The sequence below is a fragment of the Stegostoma tigrinum genome, chromosome 14, assembly GCF_030684315.1.
Source record: "Stegostoma tigrinum isolate sSteTig4 chromosome 14, sSteTig4.hap1, whole genome shotgun sequence".
In the NCBI taxonomy this organism is placed as follows: domain Eukaryota; kingdom Metazoa; phylum Chordata; class Chondrichthyes; order Orectolobiformes; family Stegostomatidae; genus Stegostoma; species Stegostoma tigrinum.
In genome coordinates this window covers 72,911,289-72,935,491 of record NC_081367.1, presented here as the reverse complement: position 1 = coordinate 72,935,491, position 24,203 = coordinate 72,911,289, and the positions used below count along the sequence as shown (strand labels likewise).

The following is a 24,203-nucleotide window of genomic DNA, read 5'->3' as shown; positions in this document are numbered from 1 at the left end:
AATTTGCTGATATCATAGCATTTGTAAGGATAATTTCATTTGTGGATATATTTGTTATCTTTTAATATCTGTAAAATATATGTAATGCACAACTGGCACTTAAGAAAATGTAATCTATTTCTGCCCTGTAAACCTTAAAATAAAATTACTATCAGCTGATTTGATTACATCAAGATCTAATGGTATTTGGCAATCAGTAGGATTTCATTTGGTAGACGTAATGAAATATCATGCATTGCAAAGCATGATTGAACATGTTGCTGCTTTTCTCCTGTACACTAACAGTCATAGAGGTGTACAGCATTGAAACAGACTATTCAGTCCAACTCATCTATGCCAACCAGATATTCCTAAAATAATGTGTTTGCCAGTATTTGGTCCATAGCCCTCTAAACCTTTCCCATTCATTTACCCATTCAGATGTCTTCTAAATCTTTGTAATTGTACCAGCCTCTGCCACTTCATCTAGCAGTTCATTTCATACCTGCACCACCCTCTGCGTGTAAAAGTTGCCCCTTAGGTCCTTTTTAAGTCTTTCGCCTCTCTCCTTAAACCTGTCCCCTCTAGTTTTTAACTCCCCTCCCTTGGATAAAAGTCCTTGACCATTCATCTGCCAACTCTACTGTGGTCCCTATGCTGTTTATGAAATTGTTCATTTCAGCCATGTTGGTTGCAGCTGGCGGGGGTGTGGGTGGAGGGAGGGAAGAGAGAGAAAAAGAGAGAGAAAGAGAACTGTTGCAGTTAACTTCTCCCTGCTACTGGCCAGCTGTAGAGCAACATTGATGGAACCTATTTGTGTGATTGTATTCCCCAAGCCTCCCCTACTCATGTTACTTATGACTTGATATTTCATTAAGTGGTCATTGGCAGTTGGACTTGGGAGTTTGCAAATAGACTCCAGAAAAACTGGGAGCAAGATGAACTCATGAATTACAAGTCAGTTAGTTTACAACTGACTATGTAGAAGCTATTGGAATTAATTGTATGGAAAATAATAAACCATTTGGCAAGCGCAGGGCTAGTGAAAGGGAGTCAACACTAATTTCTTCAGAGCAAGTTAAACCTATGCCCTGTGGATTTGGACTCTCCTATCCTGGGGAAAAGACTTTTGCTTTTCATCCAATTCATGCCTGTCATGATCTTCGAAACCCCTCTAAAGTTACCTTTCAGCCTCCAACGCTCCAGGGAAAATAGTCCCAGCGTATTCAGCCTCTCCCTACAAGCTCAAACCTCCAACACAGGCAACGTCCTTGTCAGTCTTTATCTGAACCCTTTCAAGTTTGACAACATCTTTGCTGTAGCAGGGCGACCAGAATTGAACGCAGTATTCCGAAAGTGGCCTAATCAATGTCCTGGACAGCCACAACATGACCTCCCAACTCCTATACTCAGTGCACTGACCAATAAAAACAAGTGTGCCATATGTTGTCTTGATTACCCTATCTACCTGTGATTCCACTTTCAAGGAACTATAAACCTGCACCCCAATGTCTCTTTGTGCAGCAGCAGTCCCCAGGACCTTGGCATTAAATGTATAATTCTTGCCCTGATTTTCCTTGGATCAGAGAAGGCCAAGAGAAGGTTTGACAGATTTTATTTATAACGAAAGGTTTAGGTAGAGTGAGATTTTCCAGTGACTACGGGGTTGATTAATCAAGGTGATTGACCAACAACTCAAAGGTAGTGTGAGCACCTCCATTAGGGAATTTTATAATTATTTTAAAGAGGGAAAACAAAAAATTACATAGCCAAAGGGGAGAAGTGGGACTAAGTGATTTGTTCTGATGGGTTGAATGAATTCCACCCGTGCTGTCCTGTTCTACGTTTTAGTTGAACCCTATCCTACTATATTGAGATCTCTGCATAGAGCTATCAGGAGAAGGACACCCTGACTGACAATTTATTTCCCCACTTTGCTTAACCTTAATCTTAACACCTGTGTTATTGACCTATCTCTTGGGGTTCAGTGCCTAGTGTTCTTGTCTCTGGGCCAAAAGCTTCCTGTTCAAGTGCCAAACCAGAAATTAACAGCCCCGGAAGACAAAGACATGATGTGGGCCTAATGTACAGCAGGCAGCAAGGATTGGAGAATTTTTTGGTCAACCTGTCTTGAGGTAGAATGGCATCCCCCAAGATATTGCTGGGGTGACAGCCCAGCAACCTGTTCCAGGAAAAACTAGTTACAGAAACAGATGTAAGCATATGCTTTGCCTGTTTCATTCATTACTAGACCTGGAAAAGCATCTTAAGATTTGAGCTGATACTTGATAACTCAGCAAAAAAGGGGAATTTTTTTTCTATGCCTCAGTGAGTTACTGAGTAAAATATGTTGACCAGTTGGGGAAGTTGGTATTTCTTACAAGTCCAAAATGCACTGTTTAATGTTCTAATACATTAACAAGAAATGTTTGATTGTTCCAAAAGTTGATGAGGTGAATGCTTTCTTTGAGATTTGATTGTGTTTTAACCATTTGCTTTGTTTCACTACTGAGACTTGAACTTCAGTTATATTTTACCTTGCATTTAGGAGAAGGAGAAAGAATTGGAAAGAGAGCGTGACAAAAAGGACAAAGAGAAAGATGTGATTAAATCAGAGTACCGTATAAAAGATGGTAAAGAAAAAGAAAGCTCCTCATCCCCTTCAAACAAAGAAAGGTATTGTTTTAGTTTCCAGTTGCAGTTTAATGCTCAAGTTACATGTATCTAGTCACATGCCAGTTTAATTTTGTTTTTCCTTGTTTCTTGGAATATGGACAGTGTTGGCGAGTTCATGTTTAAAGCTCCACCTGTAGTCCCTTAGACAATAGTGCTAGAGCACAGCTGTGAACCTTGGTGTTCCCTTTAGCTAGGGGCTGTTCAATGAAAAATGAAGTTCAATCACAGCAGATGGTTTTAGACCATAAGGCCATAATCCATAGGAGTGGAAGTAAGGCCATTCGGCCCATCAAGTCCACTCCGCCACTTAAATCATGGCTGATGGGCATTTCAACTCCACTTCCCTGCACTCTCCCCGTAGCCCTTGATTCCTTCTGAGATCAAGAATTTGTCGATCTCTGCCTTGAAGGCATCCAACGTCTCGGCCTCCACTGCACTCATGGTAATGAATTCCACAAGCCCACCACTCTCTGGCTGAAGAAATGTCGTCTCATTTCAGTTTTAAATTTACCCCCTCTAATTTTAAGGCCGTGCCCTTGGGTCCTAACACAATTCATAACATAACACAAACATAACACAATTCTGTTATTTTTACTTTAGTGATGGAAAGGGATAGGTGTATACCACTGGGCAAGAGTTATAGCTGGGGGAAAGGCAATTACGATGAGTTTAGGCAAGATTTAGGGAGCATATGATGGGGAAGGAAACTGCAGGGGATGGGCACATTAGAAATGTGGAGCTTATTCAAGGAAAAGCTCCTGTGTGTCCTAGATAAGTATGTACCTGTCAGGCGGGGAGGAAGCTGCAGAGCGCCGGAGTCGTGGTTTATGAAGGAAGTAGAATCTCTGGTCAAGAGGAAGAAGAAGGCTTATGTTAGGATGAGATGTGAAGGCTCAGTTAGGGCGCTTGAGGGCTACGAGGTAGCCAGGAAAGACCTAAAGAGAGAGCTCAGAGCCAGGAGGAGACATGAGAAGCTGTTGGCGGATAGGATCAGGGTAAACCCTAAGGCTTTCTATAGGTATTTAAGGAATAAAAGAATGACAACTGTAAGATGAGGGACAATCAAGGATAGTAGTGGTAAATTGTGTGTGGAGTCAGATGAGATAGGGGAAGCACTAAATGAATATTTTTCAACAGTATTCACTCGAGAAAATGGCAATGTTGTTGAGGAGAATACTGAGATACAAGCTACTAGACTATGTGGGATTGAGTTTCACAAGGAAGAGGTATTAGAAATCCGACAGAGGGTGAAGATAGATAAGTCCCCGGGCCGGATGGGATTTATCCTCGGATCAACTGGGAAGCCAGGGTGGAGATTGCCGAACCTTTGGCATTGATCTTTAACTCGTCATCGTCTACAGGAATAGTACCAGATGACTGGAGGATAGCAAATGTGGTTCCCCTGTTCAAGAAGGGGAGTAGAGACAACCCTGGTAATTATAGACAAGTGAGCCTTACCTCAGTTGTTGGTAAAGTGTTGGAAAAGGTTATAAGGGATAGGATTTATAATCATCTAGAAAAGAATAAATTGATTAGGGATAGTCAGCATGGTTTTGTGAAGGGTAGGTCGTGCCTCACAAACCTTATTGAGTTCTTTGAGAAGGTGACCAAACAGGTAGATGAGAGTAAACCGTTGATGTGGTGTATATGGATTTCAGCAAGTCATTCGATAAGGTTCCCCACAGTAGGCTATTGTACAAAATGTGGAGGAATGGGATTGTGGGAGATATAGCAGTTTGGATCGGAAATTGGCTTGCTGAAAGAAGACAAAGGGTGGTCGTTGATGGGAAAGGTTCATCCTGGAGACCAGTTACCAGTGGTGTACCGCAAGGGTCGGTGTTGGGTCCACTGCTGTTTGTCATTTTTATAAATGACCTGGATGATGGCGTAGAAGGATGGGTTAGTAAATTTGCAGATGACACTAAGGTCGATGGAGTTGTGGATAGTGACAAAGGATGCTGTAGGTTACAGAGAGACATAGATAAGCTGCAGAGCTGGGCTGAGAGGTGGCAAATGGAGTTTAACGCAGACAAGTGTGAGGTGATGCACTTTTAGGAGTAACCGGAAGGCAAAGTACTGGGCTAATGGTAAGATTCATGGTAGTGTAGATGAGCAGAGAGATCTCAGTGTCCATGTACACAGATCCTTGAAAGTTACCACCCAGGTCGACAGGGCTGTTAAGAAGGCATGCAGTGTTTTAGCTTTTATTAATAGAGGGATCGAGTTCCGGAACCAAGAGGTTACGGTGAAGCTGTACAAAACTCTGGTGCGGCCGCACTTGGAATATTGCATACAGATCTGGTCACTGCATTATAAGAAGAATGTGGATGCTTTGGAAAGGGTGCAGAGGAGATTTACTAGGATGTTGCCTGGTATGGAGGGAAGGTCTTACGAGGAAAGGCTGAGGGACTTGAGGCTGTTTTCATTACAGAGAAGAAAGTTGAGAGGTGGCTTAATTGAGACATATAAAATAATCAGAGGGTTAGATAGAGTGGATAGGGAGAGCCTTTTTCCTAGGATGGTGACGGTGAGCACGAAGGGGCATAGCTTGAAATTGAGGGGTGAGAGATATAGGACAGATGTCAGAGGTAGTTTCTTTACTCAGAGTAGTAAGGGAATGGAACACTTTGCCTGCAACGGGATTAGATTTGCCAACTTTAGGTACGTTTAAGTCGTCACTGGATAAGCATATGGACGTACGTGGAATAGTGTAGGTTAGATGGGCTTCCGATCAGTATGACAGGTCGGCACAACATCGAGGGCCAAAGGGCCTGTACTGTGCTGTTATGTTCTATGTCCTAGTCTCCCCGCCTAACGGAAATAACTTCCTAGCGTCCACCCCTTCTAAACCATACGCTATCTTGCAGGTTTCTATTAGATCTCCCCTCAACCTTCTAAACTCGAATGAGTACAATCCCAGGATCCTTAGCCGTTCATCATACGTTAAACCTACCATTCCAGGGATCAAAGATAATAAAATGTGAGGCTGGATGAACACAGCAGGCCAAGCAGCATCTCAGGAGCACAAAAGCTGACGAGAGGATGCCTCTCTGATGAAGGGTCTAGGCCCGAAACGTCAGCTTTTGTGCTCCTGAGATGCTGCTTGGCCTGCTGTGTTCATCCAGCCTCACATTTTATTATCTTGGATTCTCCAGCATCTGCAGTTCCCATTATCTCTCATTCCAGGGATCATCCATGTGAATCTCCGCTGGACACCGGTCCAGGGCTAGTACGTCCTTCCTGAGGTGTGGGGCCCAAATTTGGACACAGTATTCTAAATGGGGCGTAACTGGAGCTTTATAAAGCTTTAGAAGCACATCGCTGCTTTTATATTCCAACCCTCTTGAGATGAAACGACAACATTACATTCACTTTCTTAATCACGGACTCTACCTGCAAGTTCACCTTTACAGAATCCTGGACCAACACTCCCAGATCCCTTTGTACTTCTGCTTTACAAATTTTCTCACCATTTAGAAAATAGTCCATGCCTTTATTCTTTTTTCCAAAGTGCAAAACCTCACATTGAATTTCATCAGCCATTTCCTGGACCACTCTCCTAAACTGTCTAAATTTTTCTGCAGCTCCCCCACCTCCTCAGTACTACCTGCCTGTCCACCTATCTTTGTATCATTGGCAAACTTCACCAGAATGTCCCCAGCCCCTTCATCCAGATCGTTACTATATAAGGTGAACAGCTGCGGCCTCAACGCTGAACCCTGCAGGACACCGTTTGTCATCGGTTGCCATTCCAAAAAAGAGCCTTTTATCCCAACTCTCTGCCTGCTGTCAGACAGCCAATTCTCAATCCAAGCCAATAGCTCACCTCGAACACCATGGGACCTCACCTTGCTCAGCAGCCTCCCGTGAGGCACCTTATCAAAGGCCTTTTGGAAGTCTAGATAGATAACATCTACTGGGTTTCCCTGGTCTAACCTACTTGTTACCTCTTCAAAGAATTCTAACAGGTTTGTCAGGCACGACCTCCCCTTACTAAATCGATGCTGACTTGTTCTAATCTGACCCTGCACTTCCAGGAATTTCAAAATCTCATCCTTGACAATGGATTCTAGAATTTTACCAACAACCAAGGTTAGGCTAATTGGCCTATAATTTTCCATCTTTTTGTCTTGATCCTTTCTTAAACAAGGGAGTTACAACAGCAATTTCCCAATCATCTGGGACTTTCCCAGACTCCAGTGACTTTTGAAAGATCACGACCAAAGCATCCGCTATTTCCTCAGCCACCACCCTCAGAACTCTAGGATGTAGGCCATGTGGCCAAGAGATTTATCAATTTTTAGACCTTTTAGCTTTTCTAGCACTTTCTCTTTTGTAATGCGTACCATACTCAACTCTGCCCCCTGGATCTCCCTAATTTCTGGCATGCTACTCATGTCTTCCACTGTGAAGACTGACGCAAAATACTTTTTAAGAAACAAAGAAAGAAAGAAACCTACAGCACAGGAACAGGCCCTTCGGCCCTCCAAGCCTGCGCCGATCAAGATCCTCTGTCTAACCTGTCGTCTATTTTCTAACGGCCTGTGTCCATTTGTTCCCTGCCCATCCTTGCACCTGTCCAAATATATCTTAAAAGACGCTAACATGTCTGCGTCTACCACCTCTGCTGGCAACGCGTTCCAGGCACCCACCACACTCTATGTAAAGAATGTTCCACGCATATCTCCCTCCAACTTTCCCCCTCTCACTTTGAACTCATGACCCCTAGTAATTGAGTCCCCCACTCTGCTGGGGAAAAAGCTTTTTGCTATCCACCCTGTCTATACCCCTCATGATTTTGTAGACCTCAATCAGGTCCCCCCCCAATCTCCGTCTTTCTAATGAAAATAATCCCGATCTATTCAACCTCTCTTCGTAGCTAGCACCCTCCATACCAGGCAACATCCTGGTGAACCTCCTCTGCACCCTCTCCAAAGCATCCACATCCTTTTGGTAATGTGGCGACTAGAACTGTGCACAGTACTCAAAATGTGGCCGAACCAAAGTCCTATACAATTGCAACATGACCTGCCAACTCTTGTACCCAATACCCTGCCCAATGAAGGAAAGCATGCCATATGCCTTCTTGACCACCCTATTGACCTGCGTTGTCACCTTTAGGGAACAATAGATCTGAACACCCAGATCTCTCTCTACATCAATTTTCCCTAGGACTTTTCCATTTACTGTATAGTTCGCCCTTGAATTTGATCTTCCAAAATGTATCACCTCGCATTTGCCTGGATTGAACTCCATCTGCCATTTATCTGCCCAACTCTCCAGTCTATCTATATTCTGCTGTAATTTCTGACAGTCCCCTTCACTATCAGCTACTCCTCCAATCTTCGTGTTATCAGCAAACTTGCTGATCAGACCACCTACACCTTGCTCCAGATCATTTACATATATCACAAACAACAATGGTCCAAGCACAGATCCCTGTGGAACACCACTGGTTACAGGTCTCCAATTTGAGAAACTCCCTTCTACTACTACTCTGTCTCCTGTTGCCCAACCAGTTTTTTATCCATCTAGCTCGCACACCCTGGACCCCATGTGACTTCACTTTCTCCATCAGCCTGCCATGGGGAACCTTATCAAACGCCTTACTGAAGTCCATGTATATGACATCTACAGCCTTTCCGTCATCAATCAACTTTGTCACATCCTCAAAGAATTCTATTAAGTTGGTGAGACATGACCTTCCCTGTACAAAACCATGTTGCCTATCACTGATGAGCCCATTTTCTTCCAAATGGGAATAGATCCTATCCCTCAGTATCTTCTCCAGTAGCTTCCCGACCACTGACGTCAGGCTCACCCGTCGATAATTACCTGGATTATCCTTGCTGCCCTTTTTTTCACAAGGGGACAACATTAGCAAGTCTCCAGTCCTCCGAGACCTCACCCGTGTCTAAGGACACTGCAAAGATATCTGTTAGGGCCCCGACTATTTCCTCTCTCGCTTCCCTCAGCAACCTGGGATAGATCCCATCTGGACCTGGGGACTTGTCCACCTTAATGTCTTTTAGGATACCTAACACTTCCTCCTTCCTTATGTCAACTTGACCTAGACTAAGCAAACATCCATCCCTAACCTCAACATCTGTCATATCCCTCTCCTTGGTGAATACCGATGCAAAGTACTCGTTAAGAATGTCACCCATTTTCTCTGACTCCGCATAACTTTCCTAAGTTGTTCAACTATTTCCTTATCTCCCATCACTAGCCCTCCAGCATCAATTTGAGGCGGCCCAATATCTACTTTTGCCTCTCGTTTGTTTCTTGTGTATTGAAAGAAGCTTTTACTATCATTTCTAATATTACTAGCTAGCCTACCTTCATATTTGATCCTCTCCTTCCTTATTGCTCTCTTTGTTATCCTCTGTTTTTGTAGCCTTCCCAATCTTCTGATTTCCCAGTGCTCTTGGCCACTTTATAGGCTGTCTCATTTCTTTGATACATTTCCTGACTTCCTTTGTCAGCCATGGCTGTCTAATCCCACCCTGGATAATCTTTCTTTTCTTTGGGATGAACCTCAGTACTGTGTCCTCAATTACACCCAGAAACTCCTGCCATTGTTGGTCTACTGTCTTCCCCGGTAGGCTCTGCTTCCAGTCGATTTTCGTCAATTCCTCTCTCATGCCCCTGTAATTACCTTTATTTAACTGTAACACCATTTACATCCGATTTTGCCTTCTCTCTTTCAAACTGCAGACTGAACTCTATCATATTATGATGGCTGCCTCCTAAGTATTCCCTTAATTTAAGGTCTTTTAATTGGGTAAATTGAGATATTCTTGTACTGAATGGAGACAGCCAAAAATCACTCATTTCTGTGTTAAGCCTGGCTATCTTTGTAAGTTATCGCCATTCCTTCAGTGTCACTGGGCCAAATTCTGGAATTCCTTCCCCAAAGGCATTGTGAGTCAACCCACAGCGCATGAACTGCAGCAGTTCAAGAAGGCAGCTCACCACCACCTTCTCAAGGGGCAACTAGGGATGGGCAATAAATGCTGACCCCGCCAACAACACCCACATCCCATCAATGAAAAATAACATTCAAACAATAAATGACTGACAATTTTTAGTTACGTGAGCTTTACATTTCAAATTTAAATAAAAAGTAGTTAATGATTTCGACCTACAGCAGTAATCAGTGCTGCTGAGATGTTTGTCAAAATATTGATGCAGTTGAACTTAATAGTTAGCCATTTGTTTTCTTATATCTCAATTTTCTTCTGAGGCAAGAACGTTTTGTTTTTCACTGATGGAGGAGAATTAATAGTTTTTGGAAATCAAATACTGTGTGTGCAGGCTAACAAATGGAAGAACATGGTGTATCTCTGCAGGGCAAGGGATATTCAAGAAATGTTAACATGCTCTTTGAGACTTCTAGTTCTAACACCCAAAATACTCTTGGCTACCCACAGGAAATTAATGGGATAATCACAGAATCGATACTCTCTTAGTCAACTCGGTGTCTATATTGCTGAGTCCCTTCAGAATCCTGTAAGTTTCAGTGAGAACCCAGTTTACGCAGTCCATTAACATCGGACACCTCCCCCCGACCCCTCACCCAAAGGGCCAATAGACCGAATCTTTGCTATACCACCTCCAATGCAAGTACGTTCTTTCTTAAATAAAGATCAAAATTGCAGACCATTTTCTAGATGTGGTCCCCCAAAGCCTTGTACAAATGATTTTATTCCTGTAATCTAAATCCCTTACAAAGGAGGCCAATGTTTCGTTTGTTGTCTTAAATACCAAAACTGCACAGAATATTTCAGGTGTGGCCTCACCAAGACCTTGTACAATTGTAACAACACATCCCTGCTGTTGTACTGAACCTTTCGCAATGAGGGCCAATATAGTAGTTGCCTTCTTTACCGCCTGCTGCACCTGCACACTTATCTTCAGCAACTTGTGCACAAGGATACCCAGGTCCCACTGCACACTCCCCTCTCCTAATTTACAGCCAGTCAAGTGGTAATCTGCTGCCTTGTTTTAGCTTCTGAAGTGATAACCTCACGTTTATCCAAATTATACTGCATCTGCCATCAATTTGCCCACTCACCCAACCTATCGAGATCATGCTGAAGGATCTCTGCATCCTCGTCTGTTTTCCCTCCCACCCAAATTGGTATTGTCTGCAAACTTGGAGATGTTACGTTTTATCCCCTCATCCAAATCATTAATATATATTGTGAATAGCTGGAGTCCCAGCATCAGTCCCTGTGGCACCTCATCAGTTACTGCCTGACAATTTCTAAACGACCTGTTAATCCCTACTCTCTCTGTATCCTCTCTGCCAATCTGTTTCCTATCCATCTCAATACACTTCTCCCCCCACCCCAATCCCATGTGCTTTAATCTTGCGCATTAATCTCTTATGTAGGACTTTGTCAAACGCTTTCTGAAAGTCCAAATATACTACATCGACTGGGCTCTCCCTTGCAAACTCTACTGTTTGCCTCACTACCTATCAATAGAAGTAACAGCTGAATAGCTGCCTGTGCTGACTTCTGCAGGTGACATTACTGCCTCTTCTGATCAACCAAATTTCGAAGGTATTCTCTCAAAAAAGAATACCTGGATACTTCTATATGTATTGAAGATTATCTTTTGATGAGTTATTTAATTGATAACTAGTTTGATTCAAAATTGTCACAGTGCCAAAACACAGTTAAGCTAAAACATTAGCAGTAAGAATATTCCTGAAATTGTGTCATGACTTTTGTACAGAAGCAGTGGGCTTTACCTCATTATTTGTCTTGGTGGACAATATGCGTTACTGAAATTGGTGACTAACACTTGCTCAGATAAGCCTCATTTGTAGTAGCAATCCTAATAATAATAAAACATTTTATGTCAGCTGTGTGTCTTTTTTTTTCATGGTATGTGGGCATAATTATGGGTGCCTAATTATCCTGAAATTGAGAGGCTTGCCTTGACATTTCAAAGGGTAGTTAAAAGTCTGCAGGTCCGTGGTCCTGTATTGACAAAACCAGGTAAGGATACGAGATGTTCTTCCCTAAAGGGCATCAGTGAACTGTATAGGTTTTTACAACAATAAATGCTAGTTTCATGGTCACCATTGCAGAGACTAGTTTTAAATTTCAGTTTTTCTAAAAGTTTAATTTCACTGCTACCAGTGGTTGTGTTAGGGTGGCATGGTGGCTCAGTGCTTAGCACTGCTGCCTCTCAGCGCCAGGCACCTGGGTTTGATTCTGCCCTCAGGCGACTGTCTGTGTGGAGTTTGCACATTCTCCCCATGGCTGTGTGGATTTCCTCCCACAATCCAAGGATGCGCAGTTTAAGCAGATCGACCATGCTGAATTGCCTACAGCATCCACAGAGGTACAGGGTAGGTGGATTAGCCATGGGAAATGCAGAGTTACATGGATAGGGTGAGTGGGAATGGATCTAGGCAAGATGATCTTTGGAAGGTCAGTGTGGACTTGTTGGGCCAAATGGCCTGCTTTCACACTGTTGGGATTCTATGACTTGAGCCTAGGGCCCCAAGCCTTTGGATTGCCAGTTGAGTGAGGTTACCACAAGACCACCATCTCTCCCTGTTGGGTTGTTATTGTTTGATGTGATGCTGCATGTGAAATACTGTAGCTTATGGTTCTGCCTTCTGATTCTGATCATGAATTGTAATGCTTTGATAGAAAAAGGAAACACAGTACATCCGTCAGTCCAACTCGTATTGCCAGGCGTGCGAAGTCACCATCACCGCGTTCAGAATGGTCAGATAGATCTCGTACCAAAGACAGCCCCCACACAAGGTCAACACATAAAAATACGCCTCGGGATACAAGTAAGAAGTCCAAGAGGTATGTCGTATATTGCAGCCCATTATTATATGCTGCTTTGTGATCGTTCTAATTTGTTGGAGTGCTGAATGTAGAAACTGGAACTGTATTCTCTTCCCTCTCTGCTCCCCTACCACCACCTCTTTATTGATATTGCAGATGTAGACAATTGTTCCCTGTAATTTGCGGAGTCACATGGCACTACATGATATAAATTTGAGCCACCATAGAAATCAAAATTCTGGAATTGGATCTCCAAAGATGTTTATTTTAAAATTCTTCAGAGCTGATTTAACAGAATTTGATTTGCTCATTTACCAAAGAAACAAACAAAGAAACCTACAGCACAGGAACAGGCCCTTCGGCCCTCCAAGCCTGGGCCAATCCAGATCCTCTGTCTAACCTGCCATCTATTTTCTAACGGTCTGTGTCCATTTGCTCCCTGCCCATCCTCGTACCTCTCCAAATACATCTTAAAAGACGCTAACCTGTCTGTGTCTACCACCTCCACTGGCAACGTGTTCCAGGCACCCACCACCCTCTGTGTAAAGGACTTTCCACGCATATCTCCCTTAAACTTTCCTCCTCTCACTTTGAACTCATGACCCCTAGTAATTGAGTCCCCCACTCTGGGGAAAAAGCTTTTTGCTATCCACCCTGTCTATACCCCTCATGATTTTGTAGACCTCAGTCAGGTCACCCCCCCAATCTCCGTCTTTCTAATGAAAATAATCCTGATCTATTCAACCTCTCTTCGTAGCTAGCACCCTCCATACCAGGCAACATCCTGGTGAACCACCTCTGCACCCTCTCCAAAGCATCCACATCCTTTTGGTAATGTGGCGACCAGAACTGTACACAGTACTCCAAATGTGGCCGAACCAAAGTCCTATACAAAGTCCTATTTACTGTGGACTGATGAAGCGTTCGTAATTTTAAAATATACAATAATAAGTTCAGGATTCTACATATTTAGTCACTGTAAACATGGCTGTCTAATTGTGTGTGGCAGTTTTGCTCACTTATTTCCTTTGTGCATTTACCACACTGTTGTACAATTTATCATTTGTTTTATCTCTGTACCCCTTCTCTCCTGAATACGTAAACTTTTTATTGAATTTTGGTTACACGGTATCTCAATTCTGCCACACAGTTAGAGAAGGAGTGCAAGCAGAGTATCTCACTACTAGAGCATCACTTTAATCCCACAGTCTCTGTGCATACTTTCAGTAGGGATAATGGAGGGGGCTGAAACATTTTGAGGGCAGCACGGTGGCGCAGCGTTTAGCACTGCTGCCGCACAGCACCAGGGACCTGGGTTTGATTCCATTCTCGGGTGACTGTCTGTGTGGAGTTTACACATTCTGCCCGTGACTGCGGGGGTTTCCTCTAGGTGATCCAGCTTCCTCGCACAACCCAGAGATGTGCAGGCTAAGTGAATTGGCCATGCTAAATTGCCCATGGTGCTCAGGGATGTGTATGCTGGGTGGATTACAGGGAGATGGGTCTGGATGGGATGCTCTGAGAATCAGTGTGGACTTGGGTTGATGGCCTGTTTCCATACTGTAGGGATTCTATTAAAAAAAAATTGACATTCATGCTTAAGTTGAGGCAATTTATACAAAAGAAATCAAGGATTTAGCCTGGAACTTTCATGGTTAATGTGAATGGATTCAATGAAGTGGCAATTAAATGTCAGTTGAGAGATTTGGTCTTAGATCTGATTCTAAATATCCTCTACTGTATTTCACTCCCCTGTTGTTCAATGAAAAGGCCACATGGGCTTTATGCAATAGCAATACTTTCTGCTTCTGAAGTGTTTGTATATTTTCAAGTAAGTTGCCATTTTGTTGTCACTCATTTCTGATGTTAGTTCATGTAATCTGATTTCCATTTTTAATTGTAACAAAAATACAATCCTCAAGCTATGGTTATTTGAAAAACAATTGGGCAAAAACTGGGCATTTTTGCATTAGAAAACTTTACTGTTTGAACCATTTGATGCTGGTTTTTGTCTGTTTGAAAAATGCTACCCAAGATTGCTTGAAATGCTAAAATGCAGGCAATTAGGTTATCTTGACAATATCTTCATCTATATCCACAATGGAAAATGTAATTCCAACTCAGCTGAGCAATTTTGAGTAACCAGACATTTTTTGGAATGGCAAACAGGTTTAGTTCTGGAGTCTGCACTAGTTTCATGTACTGTAAAGGCTGAATATACAGAATTTTGAAATATAATTGCTTAGTGCAGAACTTTGGTTTATAAAAAAGTTGCATAGTCAGAGCTTTCCATTTTGCACTCATCAGGACTGAAATTCAAAAAAAAAACTTTGAAAGGCAGCAAGCATGAAAAGGAGGGTATTGATTGGTTGCATCATGGTTAGCATACAGCAGGACCTGTGACCTGTTAACTGCTCAGCTTTGCTTGCTGATTAACTTCAGACCTTCAGTTTGACTCTAATTGGCCATGGCAATACTATGGGGAATGCAGCAGAGATTGACAAACTGGAACTTTTCTGCATGAAAAAGATGTAATGTCTGCACAAATTTCTTCTGCCAATGTGTGAATACATGTAAGCTCTAAATGCACAATTCCAAAGGGGGTTCAGGAGCAGAGGGCTGCATATGTGCACAGATTGAGGGTGGGAGGACAAGTCAGGAGAGAATAAACAAAGCATACATTGTTGTTGACTTTATTCATAGGAGTGTAGAGTACAAGAGCAAGGAGGTGCCGTTGAGCTTGCACAAGATACTTGTTAGATATTGACTGGAGTATTGTGTACAGCCTTGAGCCCATTATTGAAAAGTTGCAAATACATTGGAGAGAGTGTAGAAGCAATTTATGAGCAGGTATGAGAAAATTCAGCTGTGAAGGTAGATCGAAGCAATTGGGATGGTTCTGTCACATTGGGGAGGTGGTGGCAACGGAGTCAATGGCCTAGTGATTGTCGTTGGACTGTCCAGAGATTCTCTCAAGGTAAACTTGCAGGTTGAGTCACTAGTTAGGAAGGAAAATGAAACTGTGGCATTTATTTTGAGTGGACGTGAATGTAAAAGCAGGGATGTACTTCTGAGGCTCTACAAGGCTGTGGTCAGGCCATATTTAGAGTATTGTGAGCAATTGTGGGCCCCATATCTCTGGAAGGATGTTCTGGCTGTGGAGCAGGTTCAGAGGAGGTTCACGAGAATGGTCCCAGGAATGAAAAGCTTAACATATGAGGAACATTTGAGGACTTTACGTCTATACTCGATGGAGTTTAGAAGGATAGTGGGGGAGGGATCTAATTTAAACTTGCAGAATACTGAATGACCTGGACTGAGTGAATGTTGGGAAAATGCTTCCATTCGTAGGAGAGACGAGAACCCAAGGGCACAGCCTTAGTGTAAAGGGAAGACCTTTTAGAACAGAGACGAGGAGAAACGTGTTCAGTCAGACAGTGGTGAATCTATGGAATTCACTGGCACAGAAGGCTGTGGAGGCCAGGTCATTCTGTATATTTAAGGCCGAGATATATAGGTTCTTGATTTTCAAGGGTTACAGGGAGAAAGCGGGAGAATGGGGTTGAGAAACTTATAAGCCATGATTGAATGGCAGAGCAGACTAGATGGACTGAATGGCCTAATTTCTGCTCCTATGTCATAAGAGCATAAGAACTAGGAGCCGGAGTAAGCCATCTGGCCCCTCGAGCCTGCCCCGCCATTTATTAAGATCTTTGATCTTTTTGAGATTCAGCTCTACTTACCTGCCCACTCACCATAACCCTTTATTCCTTTACTGTTCAAAAATGTATCTAGCCTTGCCTTAAAAACATTCAGCGAGGTAGCTTCAACCACTTCACTGGGCAGGGAATTCCACAGATTCACAACCCTTTGGGTAAAGAAGCTACTCCTGACCTCAGTCCTACATCTGCTTCCCCTTATTTTGAGATGATGCCCTCTAGTCCTAGTTTCACCTGCTAACTGAAACAACCTCCCTGTCTCCACCTTATCTATTCCCTTCATAATTTTACATCTTTCTATAAGATTTCCCCTTATTCTTCTGAATTCCAATGAGTATAATCCCAGTCTACTCAGTCTCTCCTCATAATCCAACCCTCTCAACTCTGGAATGAACCGAGTGAATCTCCTCTGCACCCCCTCCAGTGCTAGTATATCTCTTCTCAAGTAAGGAGACCAAAACTGCACACAGTACTCCAGGCGTGGCCTCACCAGGACCCTGTACAGCTGCAGCATAGCCTCCCTGTTTTTAACCTCCATCCCTCGAGCAATGGCAGGCAAAGTTCCATTTGCCTTTTTAATTACCTGCTGCACCGGCAATCTTACCTTCAGCGATTCATGCACAAGGACACCCAAGTCCCTCTGCACAGCAGTGTGCTGCAATTTTTTACCATTTAAAACCTAGTCCATTTTGCTGTCATTCCTACCAAAATAGATGACCTCACACTTATTAACGTTGTACTCCGTCAGCCAAACCTTCGCCCACTCACTTAGATTATCTATGTCCCTCTGCAGACTTTCGGTGTCTTCTGCACATTTTGCTCTACCACTCACCTTAGTGTCATCTGCAAATTCTGACACACCACACTTAGTCCCCAACTCCGAATCATCTGTGTAAATTGTAAACAATTATGGTCCCAACACTGATCCCTGAGGCACACCACTAGCCACTGACCACCCACCAGAAAAACAATCATTTACCTCTACTCTTTGCTTTCTACTGGTAAACCAATCCTCTATCCATGCCAATACTTTACCTGTAATACCGCCTAACTTTATCTTCTATAGCAGCCTTCGGTGTGGTACCTTGTCAAATACTTTCTGGAAATCCAGATACACCACATCCACAGGTTCCCCATTGCCCACCATGCAAGTAATGTCCTCTCAGAATTCCCCCACATCAGTTAAACATGACCTACCCTTCATGAACCCATGCTGGGTGTTCCCAGTGGGACAATTTATATCCAGATGTCTTGCTATTTCTTCCGTAATGATCGATTCAAGCATTTTCCTCACTACTGAAGTTAAGGTAACTGGCCTATAGTTACCTGTTTTTTGGTCTACTTCCTTTTTTAAACAGTGGTGTCACATTGGGGTGGTTCCCACAGATTGGAAAACAGCCAGAGTCCAGTGATCCAGTGAATTTTGGTAAATAATTACTAGTGCATTTGCTATTTCCCCCAACCACCTCTTTTAGTAACCTGGGATGCATTTCATCAGCGCCAGGAGACTTGGCCACCTTTAGCCCCATTAGCTTGCCCAGCATTGCCTCCTTAGTGATAATAGTTTCTAGGTTCTCACCTGCTATAACCTTGCCATTAGTTTTCAGCATCTTATTTGTGTCTTCCACAGTGAAGACCAACACAAAATAACTGTTTAATGTCTCAGCTATTTTCTCATTCCCAGCTATTAAATTGGCCTTCTCATCCTCTAAAGGACCAATGTTTTCCTTCGCCACTCTTTTACAATTTACATATTTATAGAAACTTTTGCTGCCTGTTTTTATATTCTAAGCTAGTTTACTCTCATAATCCATCTTACTTTTCTTATAACTTTTTTGTGGCTTTCTGTTGACCTTTAAAGATTTCCCAGTCGACTAGTTTCCCACTACTCTTTGCTTTTTTTGTATTTTTTTTTCAATCTGATACTTTCCTTTATTTCCTTAGACATCCATGGCTGGTGCTCTCTTTTCCTACAGTTCTTCCTTATTGTTGGAATATACTTCTGCTGAGCTCTGTGAAAAATCGTTTTGAAAGTCCTCCACTGTTCCTCAGTTGACCCACCATAAAGTTTTTGCTCCCATTCTGCCTTAGCTAATTCCTCCCTTATTCCTTCATAGGCTCCTTTGTTTAAGCACAGGACATAGGTTCTGGATTTAACCTTCTCACGCTCCATCTGTATTTTAAATTCGACCATACTGTGATCGCTCGTTCCGAGAGGATCCCTAGCTGTGAGATCATTAATTATTCCTGACTCATTACACAGGCTAGATCTAGGATAGCTTGCTCCCTCGTAAGCTCAATTACATATTGTTCAAGGAAGTCATTGCGGATGCATTCTACGAACCCCTCCTCAAGGCTGCCATGACTGATCTGGTTTGACCAATCGATATGTAGATTAAAATCCCCCATGATAATTGCTGCACCAGTTTTACATGCATTAGCTATTTCTGTGTTTATTGCCCGCCCCACCACGATGTCATTATTTTTGGCCTATAGACCACACCTATCAGTGACTTCATCTTCCTGCAATTCCTAATTTCCACCCAAATGGATTTACTGTTTTGTTCAGTAGAACCTATACCATCTCTAAACTACTGACCTGATATAATCCTTAAAAAATCAGAGCAACACCACCCCCACTTACCTTCCTGTCTGTCCTTCTGAACAGTTTGATACCGCCTGGATATTTAACTCGCAGTCATGACCATCCTATAACCATGTCTTTGTAATGGCCACTAAATCATACCCATTTGCCATGATTTGCACTGTCAACTCATCCACCTTGTTTCCAATGCTCCAAGCATTCAGATAAAGTGCCCTTATGCCAGTTTTGCACCTTCTTTTTGAGTGCCATCACCTCCGTTACGAAGTTTTTGAGTTCTCCTTCCCTTTAACTTTTTTTCCTAATTTTCAATGGAGTTGAAGCTTCCTCATCACCTGCTAACCTGCTGCTTTGCCTTACATTAATTGTTATTCTCCCTCTACGCTCACTTCTCCCTTTCCCTCTTACTTGTTTAAAGTCCTATTAACCATCCTCTTGACCCTTTCGTTAGAACACTGGACCCGGCCCTGTTCAGGTGGAGTCCATCCCAGTGGTACAGATCTCTCCTGTCCCAGAACTGATGCCGGTGCCCCATGAAAAGGAACCCCTCTTTCCCAAACCACTTTTTTAGCCACATGTTTGTAATTTTTATTAATGACTTGGACGAGGGAATTGAAGGATGGGTCAGCAAGTTTGCAGACGACACAAAGGTCGGAGGTGTCGTTGACAGTGTAGAGGGCTGTTGTAGGCTGCAGCGGGACATTGACAGGATGCAGAGATGGGCCGAGAGGTGGCAGATGGAGTTCAACCTGGATAAATGCGAGGTGATGCATTTTGGAAGGTCGAATTTGAAAGCTGAGTACAGGATTAAGGATAGGATTCTTGGCAGCGTGGAGGAACAGAGGGATCTTGGTGTGCAGATACATAGATCCCTTAAAATGGCCACCCAAGTGGACAGGGTTGTTAAGAAAGCATATGGTGTTTTGGCTTTCATTAACAGGGGGATTGAGTTTAAGAGTCGTGAGATCTTGTTGCAGCTCTATAAAACTTTGGTTAGACCGCACTTGGAATACTGCGTCCAGTTCTGGGCGCCCTATTATAGGAAAGATGTGGATGCTTTGGAGAGGGTTCAGAGGAGGTTTACGAGGATGCTGCCTGGACTGGAGGGCTTATCTTATGAAGAGAGGTTGACTGAGCTTGGTCTCTTTTCATTGGAGAAAAGGAGGAGGAGAGGGGACCTAATTGAGGTATACAAGATAATGAGAGGCATAGATAGAGTTGATAGCCAGAGACTATTTCCCAGGGCAGAAATGGCTAGCACGAGGGGTCATAGTTTTAAGCTGGTTGGTGGAAAGTATCGAGGGGATGTCAGAGGCAGGTTCTTTACGCAGAGAGTTGTGAGAGCATGGAATGCGTTGCCAGCAGCAGTTGTGGAAGCAAGGTCATTGGGGTCGTTTAAGAGACTGCTGGACATGTATATGGTCACAGAAATTTGAGGGTGCATACATAAGGATCAATGGTCGGCACAACATTGTGGGCTGAAGGGCCTGTTCTGTGCTGTACTGTTCTATGTTCTATGTTTACTTCCCTGATCCGCGCCTCCCAATGCCAATTTACACGTGGCCCGAGCAGCAATCCAGAGATTATGACCCTTGAAGACTTGGTTTTTAGTTTTTCTCCTAGCTTTTTCATAATCCCGAAACAACAGGTTTTTTCCCCCTAGTCCTGTCCATGTTGTTGGTACCTATGTGGATCACAACAACTGGATCCTCCCCCTTTCTGTCTAGTGTCCTCTCAAGCCGGTCAGAAGATGTCTCGCACCCTGGCACTGGGCAGGCAACACACCATGTGGGATTCTCTATCCTGCTCACAAAGGATACTGTCTGTCCCCCTGATGATGGAATCCCCTACAACCACAATCTGTCCTTTAGCTCCTCCCTCTTGAATGGCCTCCTGGACCATGGTGCCGTGGTCAGTTGACTCATCCTTCCTGAAGCCCTGTTCCTCATCCACGCAGGGAACAAGTGCCTCATACCTCTGGGACAATGTCAAGGGCTGGGGCCCCTGTGTTTCTGTCTGCAGGGTCCCTTTACCTGCCTCACTTGCAGTCACACACCGCTGTCCCTGCCTGCTGATCGAATTAACATTAGTTAACCAGGTGTGACTGCCTCCTGGAACACAGCATCCAGGTATTTCTCCCCCTCCCGGATGTGCCGCAGTGTTTGAAGTTCGGATTCCAGCTCATCAGTTTTGAGCCGGAGCTTGTCAAGTAGCCAACACTTGCTGCAGATGTGGTCACTGCTGTTCTCAATGGGATCAGCTAGCTCCCACATCGTACTGCCGTGGTCTTATGGGCTTACAACATTCTGGGGACCCAGATTCGAATCCTGCCACGGCAGACGGTGGAATTTGAATTCAATAAAATATCTGGAATTAAGAGCCTAACATGAATCCATCGGTGATTGTTGGGGGAAAAAGACACCCATCTCGTTCACTAATGTCTTTCAGGGAAGGAAACTGCCATCCTTTCCTGATCTAACCTCCATGTGACCCTGCCCACAACAATGTGGTTGACTCTTAACTACCCTCTGGGCAATTAGGGATGGGCAATAGCCTGTGATGCCCTCATCCCATGAATGAATGTTAAAAAATCTGTTTGGGGAAGTTGGTGATCAGGGTCCCTTTCTGGGAGGACAAAGGGACGCCCTTGTATTCGTCCACTGTGTAGATGATACATTTGCGATATTTGAATACACAGCTGCATTTTTAAAAAAAACCTGCCTACGTTTTAATAAACATTGTCCTGAGCTCAAATTTACTGTCAGAAAAGTGTGATCCAATAAGTTACCATCTCTCAATGTTTGTTGAGAAACCTGCCAGTGGATTCTGCTGCTATCTACCACAAGGGTACATTCAGTGGTCAGTAAACACACTGAGATTCCTATAGTTCCACACGCCACAAAATCAAACTTATTGGCAACCTTGTGAATAGCCAGCTGCTAACCATTACTCACTGTATTGAGCAAACTGGTGAAAGAGAATCTGTTTTATTCATTCATAGGTCGTGGGCATCACTGGCTAGCTAGTATTTATGGCCAATTGTACTTCCTGTTGAGAAGATGTTGATGAGCTGCTACCTTGAACTACTGTACTCCACAAGCTGGGGGAATTGCAGGAATTTGACCCACTGACAGTGAAGGAACAGCAATATATTTCCAAGTCAGGGTGATGATTGACTTGGAAGGGAACTTGCAGCAAGTGGTGCTCCCATGTATCTGCTGCTCTTGTCCTTCTAGATGGAAGTGGTCATGAGTTTGGAAGGTGCTATCTAAGGATATTTGAACTTCTGCAGTGCATCTTGTAGATAGTACTCACTGCTTTGAGCGTCGCTGGTGGAGGGAGTGGACGTTTGTAGATGTCGTGTCAGTCAGGTGGGCTGCTTTGTCCTGGATAGTATCAAGCTTCTTGAGTGTTGTTGGAGCTGCACCCATTCAAGCAAGTGTGGAGTATTCCATCGCATTCGTGACTTGTGCCTTGCAGACAGTGGACAGGCTTTGGGGAGTCAGGAGGTGAATAACTTGTCACAGTGTTCCTCGCTTTTGAATGCTCTTTGTAGTCATCGTGTTTGTGGCAGATCCAGTTGAGTTTCTGGTCAGTGGTAACCCCAGGGTGTTGAGCCATCATGTTTCATTCCAAAATGTGCAGTGTACCTGAAATTATCTTAGAAGGAGAAAGTCTTTCAAATATTTGAATGTTGGGCATAGTCTCCAGTGCAAGATGTGACTCAGCTGCTGGGAACATTTTGTAAATAATCCAGAGTACGCTAAGAATTACACCAGAAATCATTAAAGTGCAGTCCATGTTGCAGTGATAATATATGCTGGAAGTTACATGTATTCATAAGCATGGCCCAGCCTTGTGCACCATGTTACACCTTTTCATTGAGAAAGGGAAATATAGATTGCTACTGTCTGTTGCATTCCCCATGGCAATGCGTTGTGCGTTTGAGAGTCTACCAGCTGATCATTAGATTGACAGTTCCTGCTGTATCACTGCGTTGCCCATGATTTAACCATTCACCACCCTCTATGCTGCATAATTTGGTGTTCTCCTTCTAAACTTGAGTTCTTGCTTCCCAGTCCTGATGAGTGAAGGGAAAAAAGCCTTGTGTCCATGCCTCTCCCCAGCAGCCTGGAAGAACCTGCAACCTAGCAGATGCTTCACCATAAGGGTGCCAACGTTTGGACATTGCAATGGAATGCCTTTAAACTTGTTGAATTTGTTGCATTAAAATTAATTCAGCCTTTCTTTCCAAGTCCTCTTTTAAAACTAGTCACTTTTGTCAAGTTTTCTGATATGTCCTGACTTTCTCCTTGAGCCCAAATTAGTTGTGTGATTATGTTTCTCTACTGATATGCTGCATTACAGATGGGATATAAATGCAAGATATATAATGTACTGCACTGTAATTGTGCACAACTCTGCATTTCACTTCATATGTACGGTAGATATGTTGGCTTTTGTCTATAATGTACATGTTTTTTATTTTAAAAAAAACAAATACCACTGCTATATTGTGGTAAAAATATTTTGAATGGTCAGTCATATATGATTTCTTTTACAACTCTGTAGATCTCGTTCTGGTTCAAGGACGCCGAAACGGTCCAAAAGATCGCGATCTAGGACACCCAGAAAATCTTCCAAAAAATCAAGATCTCAGTCCAGATCCCCACATCGATCACACAAGAAATCCAAGAAGAGCAAACACTAGTGAACTGTCCATAACCTTTTCCTGTAATTTTAGTTTTGTCCTGTGCCTGAACAAACTGTTGAGGAATATCATTCCTGGCTTTTTTTTTGAATGCACATATATTCATAATGAATATTCAACTTCAATCAATCTGTGTGCTTTTTTGTATATGAAAAAGAAATTGACTTCTCTAGTGCTATGGCTTCATCATCTCCTAAACTTCATTTGTAGATTGTGTAAAAACAAATCCCCCTTTGTTAGATTTCTCATGAGGATCCTTGTATGTCTCTTCCACCAGCAGTAGCCGTGTTGTATTTGCAGAGGTGTATGAGGAAGCCTGAAGCAGAGTGTTATCCTTTTGTAATTTTTAACATTCAATGAGAGTTGAATAAAAATCAGTACAGAAAGTTACATAATTTCTTGTTTTATAATAAAGTAAATGCAATAATGTTTGAATAACTCAACTGTTGATATTTTGAAGTGCGACTTGCCTCACTTCTCCATAATGTTGAATATATGTACATCAGTGGGACAAGTTATCTCATTTTCTCATCTAGGCTACATATAAAATTGCATACAGATCTACGATCTTGTGCGGCTTAAAGGACACAATAAATATTATAGCTGCATCTTGGTTATAGTAGCCAACTTATCTAACCTGAATGTTTAGTCTGCAAATTTGACCTCCAAATCCTTGTAAACTAAAGTGGCTATTT

The 24,203-nt window shown here is 43.0% G+C and overlaps 1 protein-coding gene across 4 annotated transcripts in view; it reads left to right on the top strand.

Annotated features, from left to right (window-relative positions):
* Positions 1-23,903, top strand: part of u2surp (U2 snRNP-associated SURP domain containing) — an 88,202-nt gene extending 64,299 nt beyond the window's left edge. For all 4 annotated transcript variants that reach the window (XM_048542443.2, XM_048542446.2, XM_048542444.2 and 1 more), the window contains 3 exons: positions 2,528-2,655; positions 12,330-12,494; positions 23,370-23,903. In XM_048542443.2, coding sequence (XP_048398400.1) covers positions 2,528-2,655; positions 12,330-12,494; positions 23,370-23,508 — 432 coding nt within the window. In that variant the 3' untranslated portion in view covers positions 23,509-23,903. The remainder of the gene's footprint in view (positions 1-2,527; positions 2,656-12,329; positions 12,495-23,369) is intronic.
* The last annotated feature ends 300 nt before the right edge of the window (positions 23,904-24,203 follow it).